Source organism: Macadamia integrifolia, unplaced genomic scaffold, assembly GCF_013358625.1.
Source record: "Macadamia integrifolia cultivar HAES 741 unplaced genomic scaffold, SCU_Mint_v3 scaffold608, whole genome shotgun sequence".
Classification (NCBI taxonomy): Eukaryota; Viridiplantae; Streptophyta; class Magnoliopsida; order Proteales; family Proteaceae; genus Macadamia; species Macadamia integrifolia.
In genome coordinates, this window is record NW_024870496.1 from 61003 (window position 1) to 87009 (window position 26007).

Sequence of the window (26007 nt, forward strand, 5' to 3'; positions counted from 1 at the left end):
TCACCCCCCCAGATTGGGTCAGGTTTTGTGGATAGCATCTTTGAGGTTCCAGAGCCCCAACCCCAGCCATACATAGTGGTTCTTGTCCGTCAAGCACCAAGCAGCAGCTATGGATCTTGTTCTAGCTTATTTAGATTCAGAGATATTTACCCAAGGATTGGGTACCTCCAGTTTGTAGGTGATACGGCCAAATTGATTGCCCCAGTAGGGTAAGAACACGTGGTATCTAAGGAAAGGACACGTGTCGCTCACCTGTTAGAGGCTGTAAGGAGTCTGCCCGCGTCATCCGCGTGAAGAGAATATTCGCCACGAAGGGGATAAGACGTATCCGAGTAAGACTCGAAGAGGAAAGGAGGCGGACCCGAGAAGGACTCCTCCAAGAAAAAGAGAAACCCTAAACCCTAAGAACTATAAGAGAGGGCCCGAGCAGAGAAAAAAAGGTAAGTAAAAAAACCCACACCATTACCCTTGTGAAAAGCTGTGCGGCCGATCTGTAACTTGGGCGTCGGAGGACTAACCCCGGATAAACATCCGGGCCTCTGCCTTCTGTATTTGTGCAGGATCAGCTCATACGGATTTTCAGCAGCAACAGATTGGCGCTGTCCGTGGGAACGACAGTAATGGTGGGGAGAACCTCCAATCGTAGGAACACTAGAGCAGCGTCGAATATAAACATGGGGGAGGAGAAACCTTCAGGAGGGCTCCCTCCCTCGACGGAAATCAGAGGAGAAAGGGGAATCGATGATCGGGAAGGTTTCGCGAGGGACCAACGTTCGGCCGGATATTCAGTGCGCGGAGATAATAATCCTCCACCCCCTCCTGGAGCGCAGGAATATGTGATAAGGGAGCAGTTCGAAGCCCTCTAGGAGAAATATGACCGAATGGCTGAGGCAATGAAAGAGGTCTCCAAAGCTCTCTCAAAAGACCGGCGGAGCACTGCAAGGCCCCCATATCCGGCCTGAGAGAGCTCGAGACGAGGACCGGAGCAGTACAGCATCGATAAGGTCCGATCATAATCCTCGAAACCGAGTGATAAGGGAAAGTCCCGCACCTGGGGAAGGACGCGACGTGCCGCCCGGGGCCAGACATGGGGAACCACGCCAAGGAGATGAACAGAGACACGAGGACTCGGGGTTGAAGCAGATGATCCCTGACCTGAAAGATGAGATCAGGAAGGTTGCAGAAAATCAGACGGGAGCTCGCAAGCCAGACCTCACTAATGACACGGCTCTAGCTGATGAGGTCATGAGGGACCCGCTCCCGATCAGCTTTCGCCTGCCAAAGTATGACACCTACGACGGGTCTGGGGACCCCGTCGATCATCTCGAAGGCTTCCAGGTCGCTATGCAGTTCCATCGAGTCTCGGAGAACATCATGTGTCGCGCCCTGCCATTGACGTTCAGAAGACCAGCAAGGCTATGGTACAACCGTTTGCCGATGAAGTCGATCCACAGCTTCAGCAATTTAAGTTACTTCTTCGTGAAGGGATTCTCCAGTAGCCAACCCCTTCAGAAGACCACGTTGAACTTGACCAACGTCAAGCAATATGAAGGAGAATCACTGCGAAACTACATGAAGCGCTTCCAACAAGAAAACATCACGATCAGAGGTCTGGACCCGAAAGAAGAGTTCACACCCCTGCTGGGAGGCGTCAAGGATAAGGAGCTGAAAAGGTCTTTGGCGAAGCATACACCGAGGAACCTGGCCAAGTTGAGAGCTCGGTGCGATAAGTACATCCAGATGGAAGAAACCCTTCAAGCCGATGAAGAAGCTGAAGGGAAGACGAGAAGGAAAATGATCTCAAGGGGCGACGACAAACCTTCCGAAGAAAGCAAAAGACGAAAGTCCGAGCGTAGTCGGGCACCGAGTCCACCAAGGAAGTTCGAAAAATACGCGCCCCTGAACAGGAAACGAACGGATGTGCTACTGCAGATAAAGGACTCCCCGGATGCCAAAGCCATGAAGTGGCCAGGAAAGATGGGACAACACCCCGAGAGATGCAATATGGACAAATATTGCCACTTCCACAGGGACCACGGCCACGACACCAAAGATTGTTGGCACCTCAAGGGGAAAATAGAAGGAATGATAAGAAGAGGATATCTAGGCCGATTCGTGGACCGCGAAAAGGAGGATGCCCAAGATGGTAATGACCACAGAGACAACCGTCGTAGAGATGGCAGAGGCCGCTATGAAAGAAGGGGGCCAGCCCGCATAGGCAATCAGGAACGGTAAAGGGACCGGACACCCGAGGAAGCTGACTATCACCTCTGGAATGAGAATAAAAGCCCAACTAGGGTTATAGCGACAATCTGTGGAGGCCTAGCCGCTGGAGAAAGTTCAGTCTCGGCCAGGAAAGCAAAAGCCTATGTGAGAAGCGTACATGTGGCTGAATGGTCGAACAAAAAGGCGAAGACGAGGACGGTTATTTCCTTCTCAGACGACGATCTGGAAGGGGTGCACACTCCGCACGACGATGCCCTGGTAGTCACCATGACCATAGCCGATTGTAGAGTGAAGAGGATCTTGGTGAATGACGGCAGTTCAACTGATATCCTGTTCCTTGAAGCTTTCCAAAAGATGGGCCTGGACGAGGGAAAGCTGTAGAAAGTCGAACACCCGTTGCAAGGATTCTCCAGCGTCCCAGTAAAAGTGGAGGGATCGATTGAGTTGCCGCTAAGAGCCGGCACTGGCGATCGCCAAGTAACGGTCATGATCAACTTCCTGGTAGTAGGCATTACTTCGGCATACAATGCCATACTAGGGAGAGTTGGTTTAAACCTGTTAAAGGCTGTCGTCTCCACACCACATCTCAAGATGAAATTCCCAACCAAGAACGGTGTCGGTGAATGTCGAGGCGATCAGGAGGCATCCCGGAGATGCTACGCCACTACCTTATGGGGAAGAGAGAAGGCGGGCGAGGCACTCCCGATAGAAGATCTGCGCGATGACACCAGTTATCAAAGGGGGGAACCGGCTGAGGATCTGATATAAGTTAAGGCCGAAAAGGGGGATAACACTCGCCAATTCCAGGTAGGGGTTACAATGCCAAGGCAGCAACAAGAAAAACTCATCTCATTCCTCCGAAACAACTCTGACGTCTTCGCCTGGTCGGCCTTAGACATGCCTGGAATAGACCGAGAGGTAATAGAGTATCATCTGAGTGTCAACCCGGCAAAGAAGCCGGTGCAACACAAGAAGAGGGCCTTCGCCCCCCGAAAGGCAGCAAAAAATAGATGAAGTAGAGAAGTTGCTGAAGGCCCAGTTCATCCGCGAGATTCAATACCCGGAGTAAATATCTAACGTGGTGATGGTCCCAAAGGCAAATGGAAAGTGGAGGATCTGCATCGACTTCACCGATCTGAACAAGGCCTGCCCAAAGGACGGATACCCCCTGCCGAAAATAGACCTCCTCATTGATGCCACGGTAGGGTACGAGGCGCTGAGCTTCATGGATGCGTACTCGGGGTACAATCAGATCAAGATGTCTGAGGGTGATGTCCCGAAGACATCCTTCGTGACCGAGGGGGGCCTGTACTGCTATGAAGTCATGCCCTTCGGGCTAAAAAACGCAAGGGCCACCTATCAAAGGTTGGTGAATAAACTCTTCAAGGGGATGATCGGCAAAACCATGGAGGTATACGTGGACAATATGCTTGTAAAAGGCCTGAAGGCGGAATAGCACATTCAAGACTTAGAAAAGGCGTTCCAGGTGCTGAGGCAGTACAGCATGAAGCTGAACCCGGCAAAGTGCGCACTCAAAGTAGCCTTGAGAAAGTTCCTCGGCTTTATTGCCTCAGGGAGGGGAATTGAGGCCAATCCGGTGAAAATACAAGCCATTCGAGATATGAGGTCACCCCAGAATGTGAAGCAAGCCCAACAGCTAACAGGCAGAGTCGCCGCCCTAGGGCGATTCCTGTCTCGGTCGGCTGACAGATGCCTCCCCTTCTTCAAAGCCTTGAAGGGATCCAAAAAGTTCGAATGGACGGAGGAATGCAAAAAGTCCTTTGAACAACTGAAGGAGTACCTGGCCGCACCCCCACTGATGACAAAGCCAAACGCCGGGGATACCTTGCAGTTGTACCTTGTTGTATCAGCAGTAGCGGTAAGTGCAGTACTGACGAAGGAAGAAGGCAACAATGGCCAATATACTACGTCAGTCGAACCCTGCTAGATGCCGAAACAAGATATAGAAAGACGAAGAAAGTGGCATACGCCCTGGTAACAGCGGCAAGAAAGCTGAGGCCCTATTTTCAATCACATACAGTATGCGTATTCACAGACCATCCCCTGAAGAAGATATTGCAGCGGCCGGATATGTCCGGTAGCCTGGTAAACTGGGCCATAGAGTTGGGAGAATTCGACATCCAGTACAAACCGAGAACCGCAATAAAAGCACGGGCCCTCGCAGACTTTATAGCCGAGACGACGCTCCCTGATGATCCCCAGGAGCTTTCCGAGGACCGAAGAGAAAAGGCTTGGGCATTGTACGTGGATGGTGCTTCCAACAGTGTGGGAAGCGGCGCAGGGATCATATTGGTAAGCCCCGGAGGTTGCAAGATCGAGTACGCCCTACAGTTCGACTTCGATGCCTCCAACAATGAAGCAGAGTACGAAGCGTTAATAGCCGGAATTAATCTGGCATGGGCTTTGATGGTACAGGAGCTGGTGGTGCATAGTGATTCGCAGCTTGTGGTACGATAGGTGAATGGAGACTACGAAGCCAAAGAACAAAGGATGGCTGGGTACTTGAAGATAGTGCGAGAAAGAATAACAGCCTTCAAGGAATTCGAGGTAAGGCAGGTGCCACGAGAAGAGAATGCTAGTGCAGACGCACTGTCGCAGTTGGCCACCTCCGACTTCACAGACCTTGGACGATTGGTGTATTTTGAAGTGCTACCACAGCCAAGTACCGAAAGACCCCAAGAGGTATTACCCGTAGGCGAACACAGCCATAGCTGGATGGATGCCATAACCAAATACCTAAAGGAACACTCCCCGAGAATAGGGACGAGGCAAGGAAAGTACGAATGAGGTCAGAACGCTTCCTTTTGAAGGACGAGACGCGGTACAAAATAGGGTTCTCCGTGCCGTACTTCAAGTGCCTGAACCCCGCCGATGGCGAGTACGCACTCCGAGAAATGCATAAAGGGATATGCGGCCAACACCTAGGAGCCCGAGCCTTGGCACATAAAGTACTGAGGCAGGGCCTGTTCTGGCCGATAATAAGGAAGGACGCGGAATCATCAGTCAGGAAGTGCGTCAAGTGCCAAATGTTCGCCCCCGTCCCCAGGCAGCACTCTACCGAGCTCTCATCCCTATCAAGCCCAATAACATTCGCCATGTGGGGAATGGACATCCTGGGCCCACTCCCCCTGGCCACGAGACAAAGGAAGTTTGTGGTGGTAGCGGTAGACTACTTCACGAAATGGGCAGAGGCCAAAGCACTGGCAACGATATCCGAAAAGAATGTAAGGAACTTCTTCCAGAGGGCGGTAGTCTATCGATTTGGAATCACTCGGGTGGTGGTAACGGACAATAGAACTCAGTTCGCCAATCCGACTTTCAGCTTGTTTCGTGATGCCCTCGGCATTGACCACAGGACAACGTCTGTAGGTTATCCATCGACCAACGGGCTGACAGAGATAACCAACCGTACCCTGCTCCAAGGAATAAAGAAGAGACTGGATGATGCCAAAGGGTTATGGGCAGATGAGTTGTACAACATCCTCTGGGCTTACCGCACAACTGAGAGATCAGCCACCGGAGAAACACCCTTCATTTTAACTTACGGCACCGAAGCTGTACTTCCGGTGGAGGTAGGGGCCGTAACCCACTGAATTCAGTACTACAATGAAGAAGAAAACGATAAAGGACTCCAAGCGAATTTAGACCTCTTGACCGAAGTCAGGGACACCTTGCAAGAAAGGATCGCCACCTACCAGTAGAGGGTTGCGAGCACTACAACTCCAAAGTCCGAAAGAACGAGTTCAGGATGAGTGACCTCGTCCTCAGAAGGGAAGAGGTATCAGACCCGAGGCATCAAGGAAAGCCAGCTCCAAATTGGGAAGGTCCTTACAGAGTCTCAAGGATAATACGATCGGGGTCCTATCACCTGGAGACCACGGGGGAGAAAAGGTACCCCGATCGTGGAATTCGAAGAACTTGAGAAAATTCTACCAGTAGTGAAGTAGCAAGCACACTCACATTTTGTAATTTTTTGCTCCTAAGCACTTTCAAGTTGTAACTCATCCTAAGCTCTCTGGATGATTTTATTTTATGAAAAATATGTAAGCTGGTTTACGGCAGTTGATGGGAATTCTCCTGTTTAGTGGCTTTAGCTTTGCCGAAGGTCCTTACCTCGGTCATTACCTCGGCTGTTGATCAAGGCAGAGCCGAAGGAAATTTGCCAAAGGGATCCAACCGAAGGTCCTCACCTATGTGACGACGGCCGAGGGAGCTCCCCTCGACTGAATGTTCGGCCCAGGACCAGAGGATAAAAGACCTCTCGGCCGGAGCTAAAGGGAAAGACCACTTGGTGAAAATCCTACTTGTTCAGGTGGGAACTCTGGCTAAGGCCAAGCAGACCTGACCGAAGGTCACCACCTCGGTTGGGAGCTCAAGCCGAGGTGGAGCTGACCTGACCAAAGGTCAGCACCTCGGTTGGGAGCTCGGACCAAGGCCAAGCGGACCTGACCGAAGGTCACCACCTCGGCTAGGAACTCTGGCTAAGGCCGAGCGGACCTGACCGAAGGTCACCACCTCGGTTGGGAGCTCGGACCAAGGCCAAGCGGACCTAACCAAAGGTCAACACCTCGGTTGGGAGCTCAGGCCAAGGCCGAGCTGACCTGACCGAAGGTCAGCACCTCAGTTGGGAGCTCGGACCAAGGCCGAGCGGACCTGACCGAAGGTCACCACCTCGGCTAGGAACTCTGGCTAAAGCCAAGCTGACCTGACCGAAGGTCACCACCTCGGTTGGGAGCTCAGACCAAGGCTGAGCGGACCTGAGCGAAGGTCACTACCTCGGCAGGGAGCTCAGGCAAAGACCGAGCGGACCTGACCGAAGGTCCTTACCTCGGTCAAAGGCACTAACCGAATCCTCCTTTGTTCAGGATCCCTTAGAAGTCCACGGCCCTCGGACGTGGGAAACCTCTCAGATAATCCGATGGAGCAGAACCAAGCCTCGTACTAGAGTAGAGACGTATTAATCCTTAGGCCGCCGAGGGGTTCGGCCTTCTTACACCTACCTACGGGCTAAAGATCCCTTCTCAGAAAGAAAATGTGAAAAAGCAAAAGGCAAAGGTATCCGAAGAAACGGAAATATTCATTCATTGAAAAGGCCCGAAGGCCGAGATTACATAAAAAGGGCCGAAGGCTCACATCACAAAAAAAAAGAGAGAAAGCCCGAAGGCTCACATCACAAAAAAAAAGAGAGAAAGCCCGAAGGCTAACATCACAAAAAAAAAAAGAGAGAAAGCCCGAACGCTGAGGTAAGGCACAGGGTGGAGGGTCTCCCCATCAGAGCCATCGTGACTAGAAGTCAGAGGCACCTCACGTTGCGGCTGAACCACACCTTCCTCGCTATAGCCTTCGTCGTCGGCGTCGGCAACCTTGGTGGCTGTAGGGGCTGCCTCAACACACTCTTCTTCGAAGATGAGCCAGCTGTCCTCGAAGGAGACCTCTGGGTAATGCTCGAGGACCCAGTCTTGGACCTCAGTAGCACCCATTGTGAACCCAGGGGCAATGGGGCGCTTGACCTCATCCCGAAAGCCCTCAGAGGCCCTATACTTCTCGGCCCCTCGGGTCTCGGCCTCCTGAACCCTTGCCGTTATCTGCGCCTTCAGCTCCGCAAGCTTCTGATTGCATTCCTGGCGGGTACAAAGAAGGTCCGCTTCTAGGTGCTCCACCTCAAGGAGAACCACTGACTTCTCGCGTTCGGAAGCCTCAAGGTCTCGGGCCATGGCTTCAGCCCAGATCGCCAGCTGACCCACTTGGTTTTGGGCATGCATAAAAAACCGATGGTCAGTATGTTACAATGATAATAAATTAAGGTTTGGAAGACCGAAGCTTACCCCTGCCATGAAGATGCAAGCGCTAGTTATAATGGCCGCTGTCCCTTGTCGTTGTGCCTCGGCGACATCTCGGGGGAGACTGCCCTTCAGTACCAGCTCACGAGCGACACGCCCGACGGACAGAGTGTTGTCTTCTTTAAACGACCACCGAGGGACGAAGCCAACCTCGGCCCTAACATTCCCAGCCCTCGGGCTTCTGAAGTCTGCCATGGGGGAAGAATCTCGGGCAGACAAGCTATGGCCTGGAGCAGCGAGGGCCTGGACCGCTTCGGTACTGGGTCCTTTGGCCCTGGACCTTCTCTTTGGTGGGGGAGCATCGGAGGAGGGAGGCCCCTTCTCTTTACTCTTCAGCCTCTACTACTGCTACGCATCCCGCACTCTGGCCTCCCTTATCTGGACTTGCCTCTTCGCAACTGCAGCCCTAACCTCGGCCCTGGAGAATTGCACTGCATGAAGACGAAGGGAGTTAGTATGAAACACAAGTACCCGAGGCAAGTAAACTTGGGTTGGCCTAAGACTCAGCCGAGCTAAGCCCGAATCTGAACAAAATGGCGTCGGACTTAAGGCTGTCGTACTTAACTGGAGGGCAGGTGTCTTGACGCTTCGCCATCGCCATCGACTCCACGTCTGTCCGAACAAGGGCAGGGGCGGAGTTCACCGTCCTCAGATAGGGGATATCCCAGACGATGCCAAAGGGCACCCCCTCGGATGACCTCACGAAGAAGAATTTCTCCTTCCACTCGTGGATCGACGTTGGGTAACCGTTCAGCAGTCGAAGGTCTTTCCGAGGGCTGAAGTAGTACCAGTCCGAAAGTCCCTTACAAGCCTGAAGGAGGAAGCAATTGACGAAGAGAGGGAGGGAGAGAGGCCTCTGGCGCCTAGAGAAAAGGACGACAAAGCTAAGCATCTACCGCCATCCGTTCGGCGTCAGCTGGGTAGGACAAATCCCATAGTGCCGAAACACCCGGGCGAAGAAATGGAGGGGAAGCCGAAGGCCGGCCTTAAACGCCTCCTTATATAAGCACAGCTCTTCGGAGTTCTGATAGCTGGCTCGGTCGGTCGGTTTTGGTAGCCGGAGCTCGAAAGCATCCGAGATACTGAAGGAGGCCCTTAGCTCCCCCAGCTCCAGCTCGTCCATGGTGGAAACAATGTGGAGAGCCTCCACCTCAAGGGGGTCCTAGGTCTGGGCTCGGGATTCAAGCACCCTCTCCCTGAATCCCTCACCGTTTGATCCACCCTCGGACCCAGACGGCGATGCCACGGACGATGAGTCACGGGCAAAGGGCGAATCGGGGGAAGAGTCCGAGGACATCCCTCGAACCCCCTGGACTCCGATACCTACGGTTAGACATTGTCCTCTCGGAGGACGAGGGACTGTACCCAGACAAACAAGACATCGTACTTACTTTTGGTGAAGACGAAGCGCTAAAGGAAAAGGAACACCTAAACCGAAGGAAGGCTCTCCGAGGGAAAAACAAAAGTGACCCACAAATGGACCCACACTTTATAAATAAAAGAAAAACGATACGACTGCTCGAGCATTAATGGCGCCGTCACATCACCAATTACCACCCCTCGAGATTTACGCCGGAGCGGACCTGACCAAAGGTCCTTACCTCGATTGGGAGCTCAGGCAAAGGCCAAGCGGACCTGACCGAAGGTCCTTACCTCAGTTGAGAGCTCAAGCAAAGGCTGAGCGAACCTGACCGAAGGTCCTTACCTCGGTTGGGGGCTCTGGCTAAGGCCGAGCTGACCTGACCGAAGGTCACAACCTCGGCAAGGGGCTCCGACAAAAGCCGAGTGGACCTAACCGAAGGTCCTTACCTCGGTTGGGAGTTTAGGCAGAGGCCGAGCGGACCTAACCGAAGGTCCTTACCTCGGTTGGGGGCTCTGGCTAAGGCCGAGCTAACCTGACCGAAGGTCACAACCTCGGTTGGGGGCTCTGGCTAAGGCCGAGCTAACCTGACAGAAGGTCACCACCTCGGTTGGGGGCTCACACAAAGGTCGAGCTGGCTTAACCGTAGGACCTGACCTAAGGTCCCGGTCGTAAGCAAAACTAAAGCCGGTGCCAAAGGAATAAGAATGAGAGAAAATGTCAAAAAACTTGATTACTCCCACAGGAAGAGCCTCCTGGTGAGAGTAAGGGGGCTACTGATACGACCAAATTGATTGCCCAGTAGGATAAGAACACATGGTATCTAAGGAAAGGACACGTGTCGCTCACCTGTTAGAGGCTGTAAGGAGTCTGCCCGCGTCAACCGCATGAAGAGAACATTCCCCACGAAGGGGATAAGACGTATCCGAGTAGGACTCGAAGAGGAAAGAAGGCGGACCCGAGAAGGACTCCTCCAAGAAAAAGAGAAACCCTAAACCCTAAGGACTATAAGAGAGGGCCCGAGCGGAGGAAAAAGGTAAGCAGAAAAACCCACACCATTACCCTTGTGAAAAGCTGTGCAGCCGATCTCTAACTTGGGCGTCGGAGGACTAACCCCGGATAAACATCCGGGCCTCTGCCTATTGTATTTGTGCAGGATCAGCTCATACGGATTTTCGGCAGCAACATTTGGTGACGATGTTTATAGGGCTGTTATGGCTGACTTTGAGTATTACTTTCGTCAAACTATGACATAGCCAACCTTTGTGATTCAATCAAAGCAAAATATACTTTCGACATCAACATCAACAACATGGAGGCTATGATGATATGGCTCGTCACTCATTTCAGTACTAAGGCACCGTTTGAAAACGTTTCGTTACTGCCATTTCTGCGTTTTCTTGTTCCCAGAAACAGAGAAATGTAAAAAGCGTTTGATAAAGTTGTTCTGTTTCACCCGTTTCTAGAAACATAAATCAAAATTTATGCTTATTTACAATTCTAGAAATGAATTTGACGAAACAAGTCAGACTTGTTTCGTTGTTTCTAGGAACGAATTTGAGAGAAAAAATATATGGGTCTTCCACTCATCTCCTCTAGGCTCACTACCCAACACTGCACCCCCATGCTTGTTTTTATGGACAAAAAACAAAAAGGGTTCCAGCTTTGGAAGAGTAAGCTCCTCTCTTATGTTGGCCGTCTTGTGCTTGTCAAATCTGTGCTTTAATCTTGTTATCTTTATAGGTGGAGTACAAAGTCCCTCCTCTGCACCTTCTGGAAAAGGGTGGAGACTTCCAAGTTTCTCCATCCCCTCAAAAGGTTTGTTGTTTGCCTTCCCAAAGCAGAAGGGGGCATGGGTTTCCGTAGGATCAAAGATGTCAATTCTGTAGGCATACACAAGCTAATCTGGAAGATTGCCTACAAGTAAAATATCATCTGGGTCTCCTGGATCTACTCCTATCTCCTCTGTAAGGACTCCCTTTGGTCTGCCTTCCTCCATCCCCATTGATGCTTTTTGGGTTTGGCCAAATATCCTTCTCGCCAAACCCATTGCCCTTCCTACTATTTTCACCTCCCTCTAGCTCGATCTTTAGCACCCCTTGGGTATCCTCTCCTCCTTGGTCAGCAGTAGATCCATTTATTCTTCTGACATTCCTAGAGATGACAAGGTTTCGCACATCATCTCCATTGATGGATGCTGCCACCCTTCTCCCGCCCCCCCAGCTCTCTGATATTTGGTCTTCTCTCCCCCCTCTCCCTACTAATCAATCTAGAAAAGTGGTTAAAGTCCCTTGGAACTCCCTCCTCCTCTGGCATCTTCAGCTCTTCCACTACCTGGGATTTGGCCAGAAATGGATGCCCCTCTTGTCCGTCGGAGCAAAGTTGTTTGGTTCAAAAGCCATATGCCCCGCCACTCCTTTACGGTTTGGTGTGCCCTTCTGATTGCCTCCTCTCCCATTCCTTTTTAATCTACGGACACATCCAGGTCCCCCCCCTGGGCCTACTGTCTCTACTTGAATGGTACTGAAGATGTCAAACGTCTATTTTTTTCCTTCCCCTTTGCCTCCTCTATTTGGAAGCATCTTCTTCATTGTTGTTGGCCCTCCAAAAGGCATGTCCTTCCCCTTGAGAAAGCTGGTAAGCTTGATTTTTGTGCCTCCATCAATTCCACCTGGATGTAACACAATATTTGTAAATGGACGTCCAACTCTAGATCTTTTGATATGATTTGGAAATCCATCTTTTTTCATGTTAGTTCTAAGCTTTCTGTTCACCCCATCCACCCTATAAGGGATTTTTTCCAAGGAACAGGCTTATTATTGTCTCCTGGGGTCTGCCACCTCCATTTTAGTCCCCCCCCCCCCCCGCCGCGTGGAGGGCTTTGACTATGTGCCTTTTTGCTTTGTTCCTTCTCCCCCCCTCTCTTTCCGCCCTCCCCTCTTTTTCTTTGTATATTCCTCTTCCTCTTGGTAATTAATTATTCATTCATCCAAAAAAAAAGGTGTTTTTCAATTCGTATCGGCCCAATATGTATCAATACTTGAATTCTTTCTCAGTTTAGATTTTGAATCTAGAGGAAAGATACAAAAATACAATTACAATCTACTGGGAAATGTTGGAAATACAAGACAATTTTGCTACAAATCTAGCAAATCACAATAAAAGACTTGAGACTGGTAAGAGGCAGAGACATAGAGGGTTTATCAAGTTCAATACTAACCATCTGGACTTCCCAAAGGAGGAACACCATGCCCACCAGCACCCATACGAAGAATAATTGAAATAGCAGGATTAATGAATGCATGTTGACTCCTCCTAATCTATAAAAATAACAATTCAAGATGTTAACAATTTAATGAAGGTCAGTCAGAAGCACAAGGCAAAATACAAGAATCGAAGAAACTGTGTACCTCATCTATATCTTCAAATGGAATAATGACCTAGCAAATGGAAGCACAAACACTTTTAGAGCATGCAATTTGTACAAATATGTTGTACCAAACAGGACCAAACCAGAACTCAACAAAGCAGTATTTGTTTACATGCTTGAAAGCAACCCCTGAAACCAATCAAAAGCTGACAGCAGGAAGGTGGGGAGGTGGGGAGGCGGTTGAAGTAACGTTCAATTTGCTTAGAAATTAACTATTCGAAACTGAAAATAAAGAAAAAGAATACGAAATTGTTTGCTCAGTCAGCTTATATGATCAATAATCATATGGGTATATCCAAATAAGCACCATCCAAAAACCAAATGGAAGATTTTAATGAAAGAAAGCACGCATTTGCAGTATTCCCATAGCAACCCACATAGGCTCCAAACTTCTTTCTCTATAGGAAGAAAACAATCTAAACTAAATATAGAGGTGCAAGATAATTTACTAAGGCAAATGGTGGAAGAAAAGCACAAACCCCTCCATATATTGCAAGCAATATTTCTCGAGCAGCCCCTGAAGGCTCTAATGGTCAAACAATCAGAGGTATAGAAAGCAACCCAGGCAAAATGAAAGAGGAGGAACAAAAGAACGGGAAGAATATATCCAGTGGCAAGGGGAAAAGGAGTCAAAGGGGAAAATTTTTCTGACAAGGGAAGTGCAATTCACTAGAGATTATGACCATGTGCTGTTCCACCAGGATAAAAATTTCTCACAAGGTGATTGGAGTGTACAAAATTATGCCACAAAATGCTTCAGACACAGTCCATAATGTATTGTTTAGACCAATTTACAAGAGGCAGCACTGTTTGGAGGACTCGAGCCAATTTTACAAAAGTAAGAGGAGGTGCAAGAGGAATGGGATCTGAATCAACTTGATGAATTCCCTTATAAAGGTCAAACAGTTGGAAGGTCTTATGTGGAAGAGTCTTCAATATCTAATATGGACCAAAGCAAAGGGAAACAAGTGGGTTGACCTGGAATCAACTCACCTGAACTATCAGATGGTATTAATTTGAGATGCTCAAGACAGTGACCAGGTCACTGGATCACAGGTTGACTTGGCCATACCAGAGCAGGTCTCTAGTCATTGATCTAAACACAATCAGCCAGAATGAATCGAATAGGCAATAGATAGCATATGCTAGTAAATGAATTGGTCAACAACTTCACTTCCAGATGGTACAATCTTAAACTTCCTACATAGAATTATTTCGTTACAGGTAAGCATTTGTTTTCATGAAAAGCACAATTTATGTCATTGAATTTTACAGTTTTCAGGTTCTGTAACTTGTCTTCACATCATGTGCCTCCAAAAGGCTGCAGATCAAGATAAAAAAAACTGCAATAAACAATCTTTAAAATAAAAAATATAGAACAAAATAAAAGAGAACAAGAAAAACCTAACCTTCATTTGCTTAGAAAACACATTTGAATGGAAGCAAATGTGCCATGTAGAGACATACATTCGGCCATGGTACAAAAATGACCTCTCAAGTGCACATGAAAAACTACGTTCAACAACCTGAAATAATGAATTTAGTCATGAGGCATCTAATTGCATTGACTGGATATAGTCTTACGACGACTGTTAGGGTGGGTGGGCCAGGAGAACATATACAAATTCCAATGAATTTTTTTTTTTTTTTTTTCTTTCTAAATATGACAGTTTCCTGACACTTGCCTCATCAGGGGGGAGATTAAATATTGTTTGCAGAGGGCCAGGTTTCTGATGAACCACTGTGGGGCCCTGCTTATCTAGTGTGATTCTTCTTCGAGCATTAGCTCCAGCATATCCATTCAAAACCCTATTCATACATTCAAAGGTTCGTCAAACAGCAGCAACTTGGAAAGTGTGGTAATCAAAGATCAGAAATATTCCAATATAATTTTCTGTTACAGCACAAGTTTTAGTAATTAGAAAGGACATGCTACAATATGAACCTGATGTCAAGGAAAATATCTTTAAATTATTAATTAAGAAAAAAATCTGCAGTGCTTAGCACAAGATGATGAACACCAAAAGAAGAAAAAAATGTGATGAACATAACAACAAAAAGGGGAGCAGGATGAGCAGAATATGTTTAACATGCTTTCTGCCAGTGGCATCACCCGGCCATTGAGTTCCGTTTTACCTTATTATCTTTGCATTTCTTGAGTCTAATGATTAGGAAGACATTGTATTCCCCCCACCCTTTCTGTAGGGCTTGTCCCTTCTGTTTGTTGGTGGCTTTCCCTCCTAGCTGGGCTTGCTCCTTTGTGCTGTTCTCCTCCCCCACCCCCTTTTTTTCCCTTCTATATTCTTCTCTCACTTGGTAATGAATTTATTTATTCATCCAAAAAAAATTGATTAGGAAGACAATTGGCAGTAGATTAATGAATACGAAAACAATTGTCACTACCTGAGAGAGCAAAGTTCTGAGAATCAGGATTGAGACCAGAACAGTCCCAGATGATCTCAGCCCAGATCCAGATTGGATGGTCCGATCCATTGCGAATCAATCCTAGCAACTCCTTGAATCTTTCAGAACAACTTCGCAGTAAATGTTGCATTGCAACATGGAGTTTGACTGGACAATGTGCTAATACTCCTAACCTAGAAACAAATGGGTCTAATTTTGTACATTTGTTTGAAAATTACATGTGGTCCTATGAAATACATTATGGACTTTGATTGCTGTATTTTTCTGAATTTTCTGTGCTTTTTAATTATTTTCTACTTATCTTAATCCCTTTTGATTCCAGGGTTGATCACTATAACTCCAACTTGGCACCAAACAATATCATCAGCGAAACATAGCTTAGGCCTTGTATCAAGTTGTTGTTGTTGTTGTTGTTCGGGAAAATTAAAATGTGAAAAAAAAAAATTAAAATATAGAAAACAATTATGTTTATGGGTATGAAAATGTTTGAATATTATCTATAGAGGATGAAATACATGATCCTCTTTGTTTGCTGGACATTTAATGATTTTTCTAGTTTTTGTTACTGTGTCCATGTGGATATGGTTATGTTTGGTGTTAAGAATATTCCACGAAAGGAGACCAACAATGGTTGGAACTATTGTCAGAAAATAAGGTGCAACAGATTGCTTACAAAATGCAACTTCTGTGATAATGCCCATTATCGAGGTGGCAAAACATGCAGGAGGGTATTCAAATGTGTCCAGGGGTACAACATGCACCATGGAATTGAGCAGGGCAATGCAAATACAATTAAGGGCAGCTCAAGAGAAAAAGCAAGAAGGTGAAGAAAGATGAAGACAGTTCACAGAATATTTGATTTTAACGACTATGAAGGATAAGAAATGGAAGGGTAAGATGAGGTGCAAACTGGGCCCATGCGATTCCTATGCCACAACATGAATCAAGGAAGCAAGATTGGAACAAGGGATCAGTTGAGAAGAACTCTTCTTGACCACAAATTAAGGGTACTAGTTGTACTCGCCATGGAGACAACAATGAAAAAATGTAGAGTATCTCTCTCTTTCAGTAGCTGGTTTTGATTGATGCTTTCAAGGCCCAAATGGCCAAATTAGGTCCCCAAACTTCTAGGAAACCCTATTTTAGGCCCATTAAACACAGTGGAACCCTTAACTTGTAAACAAAACAAAAAACAAAACAAAAAAACAAAAAAAAAACATAAAACAAAATCAAAAACAAAAAAAACCCACACACAACACACACCAAAAATGGTAGTTTGGCTTTGGACCCCACGAAACCCTATGTTGTACGATGATGTATACACAAAAATTTAGTACCACAATACACATAAATCTGATAAAACAACTAAAATATGCTTCAGGAATGAATAAACATAAAATTTTAAATCATTTCATAATTATGAACTGTTTTACATGGTTCATTACAAAGATCTGGGAGTTATTTGACAAAAATTCACAAAAATTGAAGTTTTCTAAGAACTTTCCCTCTCAGGAGTCAAAACTAGTGAGATGATACCAAAACTTGAAACATGGTCAAAATTTCAGCAGAGCCCCAAAGATGCAGGATCACCCTTTAGAGAGAGCAAGTGAGAATGGTCATCAGGAATCTGCATCCCCAATATGTCCATTACCTATTTTCTGTACCTTTGCCTACATTTCCAAGTCTTGTCGAGGCCGGGTTCCAAGTTGAAGATGCCATTCAATCAAACACCCTACCCAATTCAGGAAAATCTGTGGCACGGACCAGTGAAGTGAGAAAGCACTTCCAAGGCCACAACGAAAGTGTTAATACTTTGGCTGCAAAAAATTCTCTTCTGATATGAAGGGTTAGCCGGTTAGGAGCTTGCCGATTTGCAGCCAAAGTATTGACCCCTTGACTTTCAAAGTGCTTTCTCACTTCACTAGATTTGGGGATGCCCCTCAGTATAGTGTTCAAGAAATTGTTGAGGGGCTATTGACAACACCACCCCCAAAGCCATTTCAAATCCTCCTCCAAAGTATTACAAACAGGAATTATACTTGGCGTTTTATGCGCAGAAAGGCCATTCCACTGACGACTCCTGGTAGTACCAGAGTCAGGTCGAAAAGAAAATGAACTTCTTCCTGTCCTAATTTACACTCAGAAAGCTTGACCTTGACTCACTCATGGGTCCTCTGTCGAGTATATTGACATGAGCTGCAAAGTCTTCTGGATGAGAAGAAATATAAAATTCGCCCAAGGACCAAGGCAGTAACAAAATGGAAGGATTAGGCTCGAGTAAGAGAGAGGGAGAGAGCTTGCTTCTTTTTGTAAAGTGCCTTGTGAAATTTTCAGCTCTAAACATCAATAAAGGCCTTATTCACCAATTCCTTTTAGATGTCAAACCCTTACCTTTATCATTAATAAAAATAATGAATGGAGTTGTACTACATACCATGTATGGGTATAAGAAAGGACTTTGTCATTCTTAGACATGACAAATCATTCTCTAATCTTCTCTTCTCAACTTGGTTTCAAAGCCCAGTACTGTATTTTATTCAAATTCACTGCCAGAAGGTTCGACCCATCACCAATTGAAGTTTTGGACTCCCTCTCATAGTTATCAGGCGAAGCCTAGGCAATAAGGCAGTTCAGCCTAGAATGGCACCTTGGTTGCCTAGGCCACACCTTGTTGGTGTCGCCTTAATTTTTTACCATCCTCCATCACTTTGGTTGCTTTCTCGCCTTGATATCCTTGGTCCCTCCCATGGCCAAGCATGCCCAACTGAACACACCCTAAGGTATGTCATGCCACGCTAGCCTCGCTAACCTCTGTATAGCCCCATCAACTTCTTCCTAGGCCCCAGTGCCCTATGCCAAGCCCCCTCCAAGCATGCCGCCTCCCGCCTGGCCTTGTCAAACCTTCGTTGTCTACTCCCAAGCTTAGAAACTTGGTTCACATCAGTAGGAATCATTTGGTTAACATACAACAACAACAACAACTCAGACTTATCCCAAATAAATAGGGTCAGCTACATTTGGTTGTTAATATATAATGATGAACACTAAAAAACGGTGCACATATGGATGAGATGGGACCCCAAGTATGCAACAACTCAACCTTTTGCCAACTAAATGGAGTCGGCAACATGGATCCGTGAGAGGCTAAAATAAAAGAGAAAAAGAAACGGAAAGAAAAAGGGAAGTGACAAAGCAACACCACAGTAATGCAAATGGACGACTGAGTTAATTGGGATTGATTTGACTTATTTCCTTTTTAGAGTTCGTTTGGGAATTAAGTTTTATTTGAGTAGTAGTTTCCATTGTAATTAGTTTCTTTATATATCTTGTGTTTTCCCTTTAAATTAGCAATGCAAGATGATGGAGTACTCAGATTTTGGAATGAATAGTTGAATCAAGTTTTGGTTTGAAACCATGGCTGCCATGCGTGCTTCTCTCCTTCCCTGATCTTCTCTCTTCTTTTCCCTCTCTTATCTTCTTCTCTTTTCTGTTCTTTATTGTGACTGTTCTCGCCTTACCGGAAATCCCCTGTTTCTAGCAATATTTGCAACCCTACTCAGGCTATTCGATCTCCTTCGTGCTTGACCTGTTTGGGCTGAGGTTTTGGTCGAAGGTTTCCCTTCGCTACAACAACAAACAACAACAAACTTAGCCTTTCCCCAACTTAGTGGGGCCGGCTACATGGATCCATACAAACCAAAATTAAAAAGTCCAAACAGGGGTATAGGAGGGGAGAGATGGGAAGATGAGAGATGAGAAAAGAAATATTAGAGTAAGAGGGGGCAGGCATGGCCCAAAAGTTAGGAAAGTCGTAGCTAAATGGGGTCGGCTACATAGATACTTTCTCTCTAAAAGGTTCTATCCAAGGTCATAGCGGGGACAAGACCAAGGCTATGCATGTCATTCCTCACCACTTCGTCTATGGCCATTTTAGGCCTGCCCCTAGCTCTTTTGGCTCCTTCGATCTGGAGCCGATCACTCATCCTTACTGGGGTGTCTTCAGGCCTCCTTCGGACATGACTATACCACAACAAACGACTTTCTCAGAGATTATCTTTGATCGGAGCCACTCCCAAAACATATCTAATATGTTCATTCCGTACTTTATCCTTCCTAGTTTTACCGCACATCAATCATAACATCCTCATCTCAACTACACATATTTTCTCAATATGACTCTTCTTGACTACCCAGCATTCTGCCCTATGCATCAAAGTTGAACGCACAATAGTCCTATAAAATTTTCCCTTGAGCTTTAGAGGTATACGTCGATCGCATAGGACTCCAGATGCACCTCTCCACTTCATCTATCCCACTTTAATTCTCTGTGAAATATCATCCTCTATGTCACCTTCTTTATTTATGGTAGACCCTAGGTATCTAACACAATCACTTTGAGGAATATTTGTCTTCTCAATTTTCACCATATCATTATCCAACATAGAGTGGCTAAGAATGTTTCCCTTCCCTGAGCGACCTTAACCCGGGATTTCATCTCCAAAGGGTCCTCCTATTGAGAGATTCAAAACCAGATTCAGATCTGGTTCTGTACCTTGCATTGGACTAAGTTGCAGACCACATTAGTTGTTGCCGGTGGAGCTTATCCCTACCATGGTCACATGCACCTGATAGTGTTTGAATTTGCAATCCTTATCCCAAGCTAGCAGATCCAACAACTTTTTAGTGGGAGATATCTCCTTCGAAGGACTACACTGGTTTACCTAATGCGGATCCGGGTATCAAATCTGGAATCGGATCGCTTATGAGCTCACAAAAGACCAGTTAATCAAACCTCAAACAAATCAAGGCAATCTTGTAATTGAGAAGCACCCATTCACATCACATGTAAAATAACAAGTAAAAGGGTCAAACTGGAATAGAAAATTAGAAGAGGAGGGATATTTTGGAATTACAAAAGATAAGGGTAAGGGCAATAGTAGAACACATGTTTAGAAAGCAGGGGTTTAAGTGTAATATCAGAAATTATTGCTAATTAAAACACTAGTAGAACTTGTCTCCTTCCCGATGGAACTCCAGACCAAGGCGGTAGACCAAGGAGCACTTTGGACAACAAATCTCGATCTCCAGTGCTGGTCTCGACCTGAGGTTTCTAAGTAATGAATCGTAGCAGCAGGATGATTGTAGATTCAGTGATGCAATTGGGCGATGGGATTAGAGCTTGCATCTTTTGATTTGGTTCCTTATTTGCTTTCCTTTTTTAGTTGAAAATTAGTTTGGTAGTATTTTACTTAGATTGAATTTTTATTTTCAGTTGCCCATTAGGTTAGTTTCCATTCTAGTAAACTTCCAATTTTATGCCTTGAATTTCTTTTTTATAGCCATGTAATGAAAGAGAACTCAGAATTAAAGAATTGAATTGAAAATGGATGAGTATTTTCTTTGGTTGAAGCTATAGCCGAACCCTTCTTCTCCCTCTCTTAGATTCTCTCATCTCTTCTCTGTCATTCTTCTACTTCCTCTTCTTTCTTCTTCTCATTCATTATTTTTTTGGGTTTTCTTTCCATACACTGTTCTGGAAGATACTACCACAACTGAAAGTAAGTCTTCGCTAAGCTTTTATTTCCACTCAATTGACCTTGAGGTTTGGGTCGAGAGTAGGGCTCTCATAGGCGATCAGAATCCTGGAGTTTCTTCCCCCAAACCATCCTCTATTGAGAGCAGGTCAACCAGTTGTAGGTTCTGGTTCTCCCATTACTGCCAGATTTGAATCGCAGGGACTACTGTTCTTCATTTGCTTGTTGTTTGAGGCACCTGTTTGCCGGAATCAAGAGGCCACAGGATTGGCAGCCTTCGTTTGAAGGTTCAAGCCAAACCGAGACTTGTTGAAGGAGTTCCATCGACTCGAGACTTCTTCAGTTCCGCTGGTTTTGAGTTTTATCGTGACCTAGGGTTAAACAAAGTTGTTTCTCTATATTACAAGTCAGGACAAACTGTTATAATTACATAAACCCCCCCTTTTGACTAAACTTTTGTTCTTTTATCCCACTTTCTTTAAAATTCCAAAATAGTCCCTCATATTTCCCTAAAGTTTTAGTTCCAGAACTATTCCAGTTGCTATCTGATTACTTTTAAAGCCCTATTTGTTTTTATATTACAGATTTTCCACCCAAACTCTTAGTTTGAGCTATCTATTATTATTGTGGGCCCATAAGAGATCCGATTCCAGCTTTTAGAACCTGGATCCGCACCATCCAGCTTCGACAAGCCTCAACAGGTTCTAAATCAGACCTTTCATGAAACCTACAACTGAATCTAGCGGTAGGAGAAATAATCAACACTATTGCAGAGCTCGAACTTGGAGTAGGAGTAGTATTAAGCTTAAGGTTCTAGGTTGTTTAGGTCGCTTTGGGAAGAGCCCCCTTCGCTCCAAATCTCAGGCCAAAAGGAGTGCTTCTGAGAGAGATCGATCAAGCCTTTTACAACCCAGTGAAGTAACAGCAACAGAGAAAAGGAAGAACAGAGTATCTCAAGGAAGGGGAAGAGGAAGAGGAAGAGGAAGAGGAAGAGGAAGAGAAGAGAAAAGAGAAAAGAGAAAATCCGAGATGGAGAAAGAATAACAGAAAAGGGAAAGAAGAGAACCATGCACGGCAACCATGGTTTTCAACCCAAAAACTCATCCCTTCAATTGTCAATCAATTCTCAAAACTGAAATCTCCACTGAGTTACATCAATATAAAAGCAAGCAAAGTGTAACAATGGAAGCCAAATAAATTGAAAACTAACCTAAATTAGAAACTGAAATCTAAAATTGAATCTCTCTACTAACTTGACCACACCCTACACTAACAATAAAGGAAACAAATCAAGGTACTAAATTAATCCCAAACCTTCCCAAGCCCAACTGCATCATTACCACCTGGTTCTGTCGAGAGGAAGAAGACAGGTTCTTCTAATGCTTTATGATTCTGATTTCTAACACTGGTTTACAGCCTAATTCTGTTGAGAGGAAGAAGACAGGTTCTTCTAATGCTTTATGATTTGGATTTCTAAGGCTGTGTTTGGTAGTCACCATTCTATGGGAACAAAAAAGTGGAATAAAGTGTTCGGCGTCAATTTGGTGTTTTCAGTTTTTTTGGAATGAAAAGATAAAAAAAAAAAATGCTAGAAACGCAAAATGATGGAACAACGAAACCTTGTTCCGTCATTTTGGTTCATTCCAAATTATTAAAAAAAATATATATATATATATATATATATACACCCTAGGGTAATCATTCCTGAAACAGGTTCACCAAAAACCATTTTTTTGTTTTAAAATGGCATTTTGACACAGAAACTGAAAATTCTGTTTTTGACACGAAACGTCATTTCTGGAACTGAATGACTACCAAATGCAGCCTAAGTATTACAAATAGGCCCTCTTTCTGAAATTTGTGTTCTCATTCCTTACTTATTTTAATCATTCCAGAACACCCCTCTACTTCCAGATTTAAATCGAGTTTGACCATATCATTTATTTCCTTCACTTTTAAGTGCTTGAGCTCTTCCTAAATATACAAGAATAACACTACTACTAAGAAGATTGATTTAGTTGTTAAATATTGGCCCATAAGCGATCTGATTCCGAGTTTTGAAATTTGGATTCACATCAAGTGGTATCAAAGTGAATTTCTTGCAATTTCCTAACCATGGCAGGTAATGTCACGATTGTTGAGTTACAAAAATTGTATTGTGAGTTAGTTGAGAGTCAAAAGGTATAGGGTGAGAATCAACAGAAGACTAATACTAGGCTTGAGAGGAATGAGACCAACCTTGACAAATTTATGGAAGAGATGATTGCCTTTATGAAGAGGTACAACAAGCGAAGGAACATCTACACCACCCCTCCATAGTTCATAACTTACAGATCGAAGATACACCTCACAGGCAGCAACCTAATCCAGTTATACTACAGGATGTTACAAGGAAATTTTCTGACAGAGACTATGGCATCAAAGTTGAGGTTCCCGAGCTCAGTGGTGGAAAGGGACCCAAAGAATTTCTTGACTGGCTTACCAAAGTTGAAAGGATTTTTGCTTACAAAAACTTTCCATACACGAAGAAGTGTTAACTAATCCTAACCAAGTTTATTGGGTATGTATGTTCATGGTGGGATGATGTACTGCATTCCGGGTTTGTCAGGATACTTGGACCTATTACCAATTGAGAGGTAATGAAGTAGATTTTGACTGAGAAATTTGTTCCTCCTAGTTATGAGAAGGTGAAGTTTCACAAAGTGCTTAATTTTCAACAAGGAAACAAGGATGTGGTACCTACCATAGTTTTTAAGGCGGTAAGGCGACGGAGGCGTTTGAGGGTCTTTCGGAGCGCCTTAGTGATAAGGCGGCGGGCATAAAGCGTCGTCTTATCGACTAAAGTGTTCCTGTGTAATTTTTTTATAGAACCAATTTATTTGGCTCAAATCCTAGTTGAATCCTATTACTCATATGTTAAATAAATATTAAAAGTTCATATTCATACCAATGTAAGATATTCATCAAGAAAACAAATCAATAAAGTGAATAAACTAAGTTCATCTTTATCAATCATCAATCATCAATCATATTAACATATAATATAAATACATAATTATGAAATAATATTATAAATATAAAGAAAAGAAATAAAAAATAAAAGTATTTATTATACTTACCTCTATGATGCCAAAATGAGTGCCTAAGCCCTAAGGTCATCCACTATATTTCTACTCCTGTCAAAGAAGAATGAAGCTCACCGCTGCCAGAGCAAAATGGTCGTCTGGATCAGTGGTTCTTCCTTGTTCCTTGATTCCTTCTCAAAGCCCTTTCTTAAAACCCTTGACAAAATCCAAACCCTGTTTGTGAACCGGGTTTTTATTTTGTTTGTTTTGGTTATTTTTGGTGGAGTAAAACTGATCCCATACATCTCAAGTGTTAACAAAACTATACACCTACCAACAAAAAATCTATATTCGGAATCTTCATCAAGTAATTTTAAAATGTGTTAAGAAAAAAAAAAAACCCCATAAGGCGGCACTTCACAGAAGGCGGAGCACTGCCTTACCATCTCTAGACCGCATTAGTGCTAAGGCGTCGCCTTACCAGCGCCTTAAAAACTATGGTACCTACAACATCGAGCTCCACAAACTATCTTCAAGGTACTGACTTTAGGAGACAGACCAACAATAGGTTATGAGGTATATCAGCATGCTAAGTATTGAGATCCAAATAGAATTGGCCAACACCAATTTCAAGTTGTCTTTTTTTTTTTTTTTTTTTTTTTTTTTTTTTGTTAATCAAGGTGTCCTTGCCAGCTTACCCGCACCTCGACTGATTTCAAGTCCGCTGATGTGACAGCAGTTTATGCCAAGACAGTTGAAGAGAAGTCCAGTAATTGGAAGAGTATGTTAAAGACCCCTTCAGTTTATAGACCTTCACCATGTATGGAGGAAAAAAAGCTTGAATCTCGAAGAGTTTAAGAAAAGAGGCCAGAACTCAACAAAGGTAATGATTGGGTGAAAAACATCATGTCATAACTATGGTGAGAATGGTCATTATAACAACAAATGCCCCAATAAGACTCGTTCTGAGAATGAAGTAGAGAAGTAACCAACAAATAAGAATGTTGATCCCAAGGTTCAAAATTTTGGGTTTCAACCCAAAATTTTTTATCGAAATTTCTGATACTTGGTCAAAACCTGGTATTTTTTTGGCAAATCTAGAAATTAGGGTCGAAATATCTGAAATTAGGGTCAAAATCTGAAACTTGGAAATCTCAGGGTGGGCCGAAACTTTTCGTCAGTAATTCGAAGATGAGCCTTTTTGAGTTGTGCCTCTTCCAAGTTCTTACCCCGCCTCCTCGAAATAGACAAGAAGGGTTATAGGCAAGGTTTAAGGTATCGGGTTACGATAAGGTTTTGACCCTTGGGGAGACCGAAATTTCGTTCGAAACCTAGAAAATTTCGAGGAAACTAGGGAATTTTTCCCAAATGGGTGGAAACTTTGGTTTCGACCCCCCAAATGTGTTTTTTTGGCCTCATTTTCTGTGTACATCCTATTTTAGATATTTCCAACACATTCACGTAATTAGTTTCAGACAAAAAACACAAAGTCAAACTTGTGGGGTGAACCAAAAGTTTGGTAATTTATGTTGATGTCGTTGACTGAAAGTATGAAACTATACTACATAAGTACATCGTCTACACTATAAATAGTCTACAATCTACATAAGTACATAATACATAATACAAAGAATCCAAAATAAGTAATAATATTACATCATAATGAGTTATCTCTCAACACTCAACAGTCAAGTGACTCAACACTCAACTAACTTATAAAAAAAATTACATCATTCTACTCTATTTAAAACTATATTATATTAAAAAAAAATAATATATATATATAGTTGGGGGAAGATGGGACTTACCTTTTTGGTCCAAATTGCCTTCCTTAGGTAGATTTTGCAAGATCCAAGCTTAGATTGAGGTTTTTTGGGCACAACAGGAAAATCATGAGTGTTTCCCCAAGTTTCCCACTTCACAGAGAAAAAATAAGGAGAGAAGGATCGAATTTTTTAGAATAGAAGACTTGGTTTCCCTTAAAAGCATTTTATATAAGGGCCTGGTTCGACCCAACCAACTGGTTCAGTCAAAATTTCCCACATTTCAATCGAAATGTGGGAATTTTCGTTGAAACATGTCAAAACCTGTTGAAACCTTTGACTTT

At 44.6% G+C, this 26007-nt stretch overlaps 1 protein-coding gene across 3 annotated transcripts in view; it reads right to left on the reverse strand.

Annotated features, from left to right (window-relative positions):
- The window catches only part of LOC122069417 (BAG-associated GRAM protein 1), a 117287-nt gene that overhangs the window by 55170 nt on the left and 36110 nt on the right, over positions 1 to 26007 (reverse strand). For all 3 annotated transcript variants that reach the window (XR_006137445.1, XM_042633431.1, XM_042633433.1), the window contains exons 7-10: positions 14563 to 14686; positions 14287 to 14403; positions 12858 to 12887; positions 12668 to 12767 (exon numbers count right to left, since the gene is read on the reverse strand). Coding sequence is in view for 2 of the 3 variants with exons in the window: in XM_042633431.1 (XP_042489365.1) it covers positions 12668 to 12767; positions 12858 to 12887; positions 14287 to 14403; positions 14563 to 14686 (371 nt within the window). In the remaining variant the exon portion in view is untranslated. The remainder of the gene's footprint in view (positions 1 to 12667; positions 12768 to 12857; positions 12888 to 14286; positions 14404 to 14562; positions 14687 to 26007) is intronic.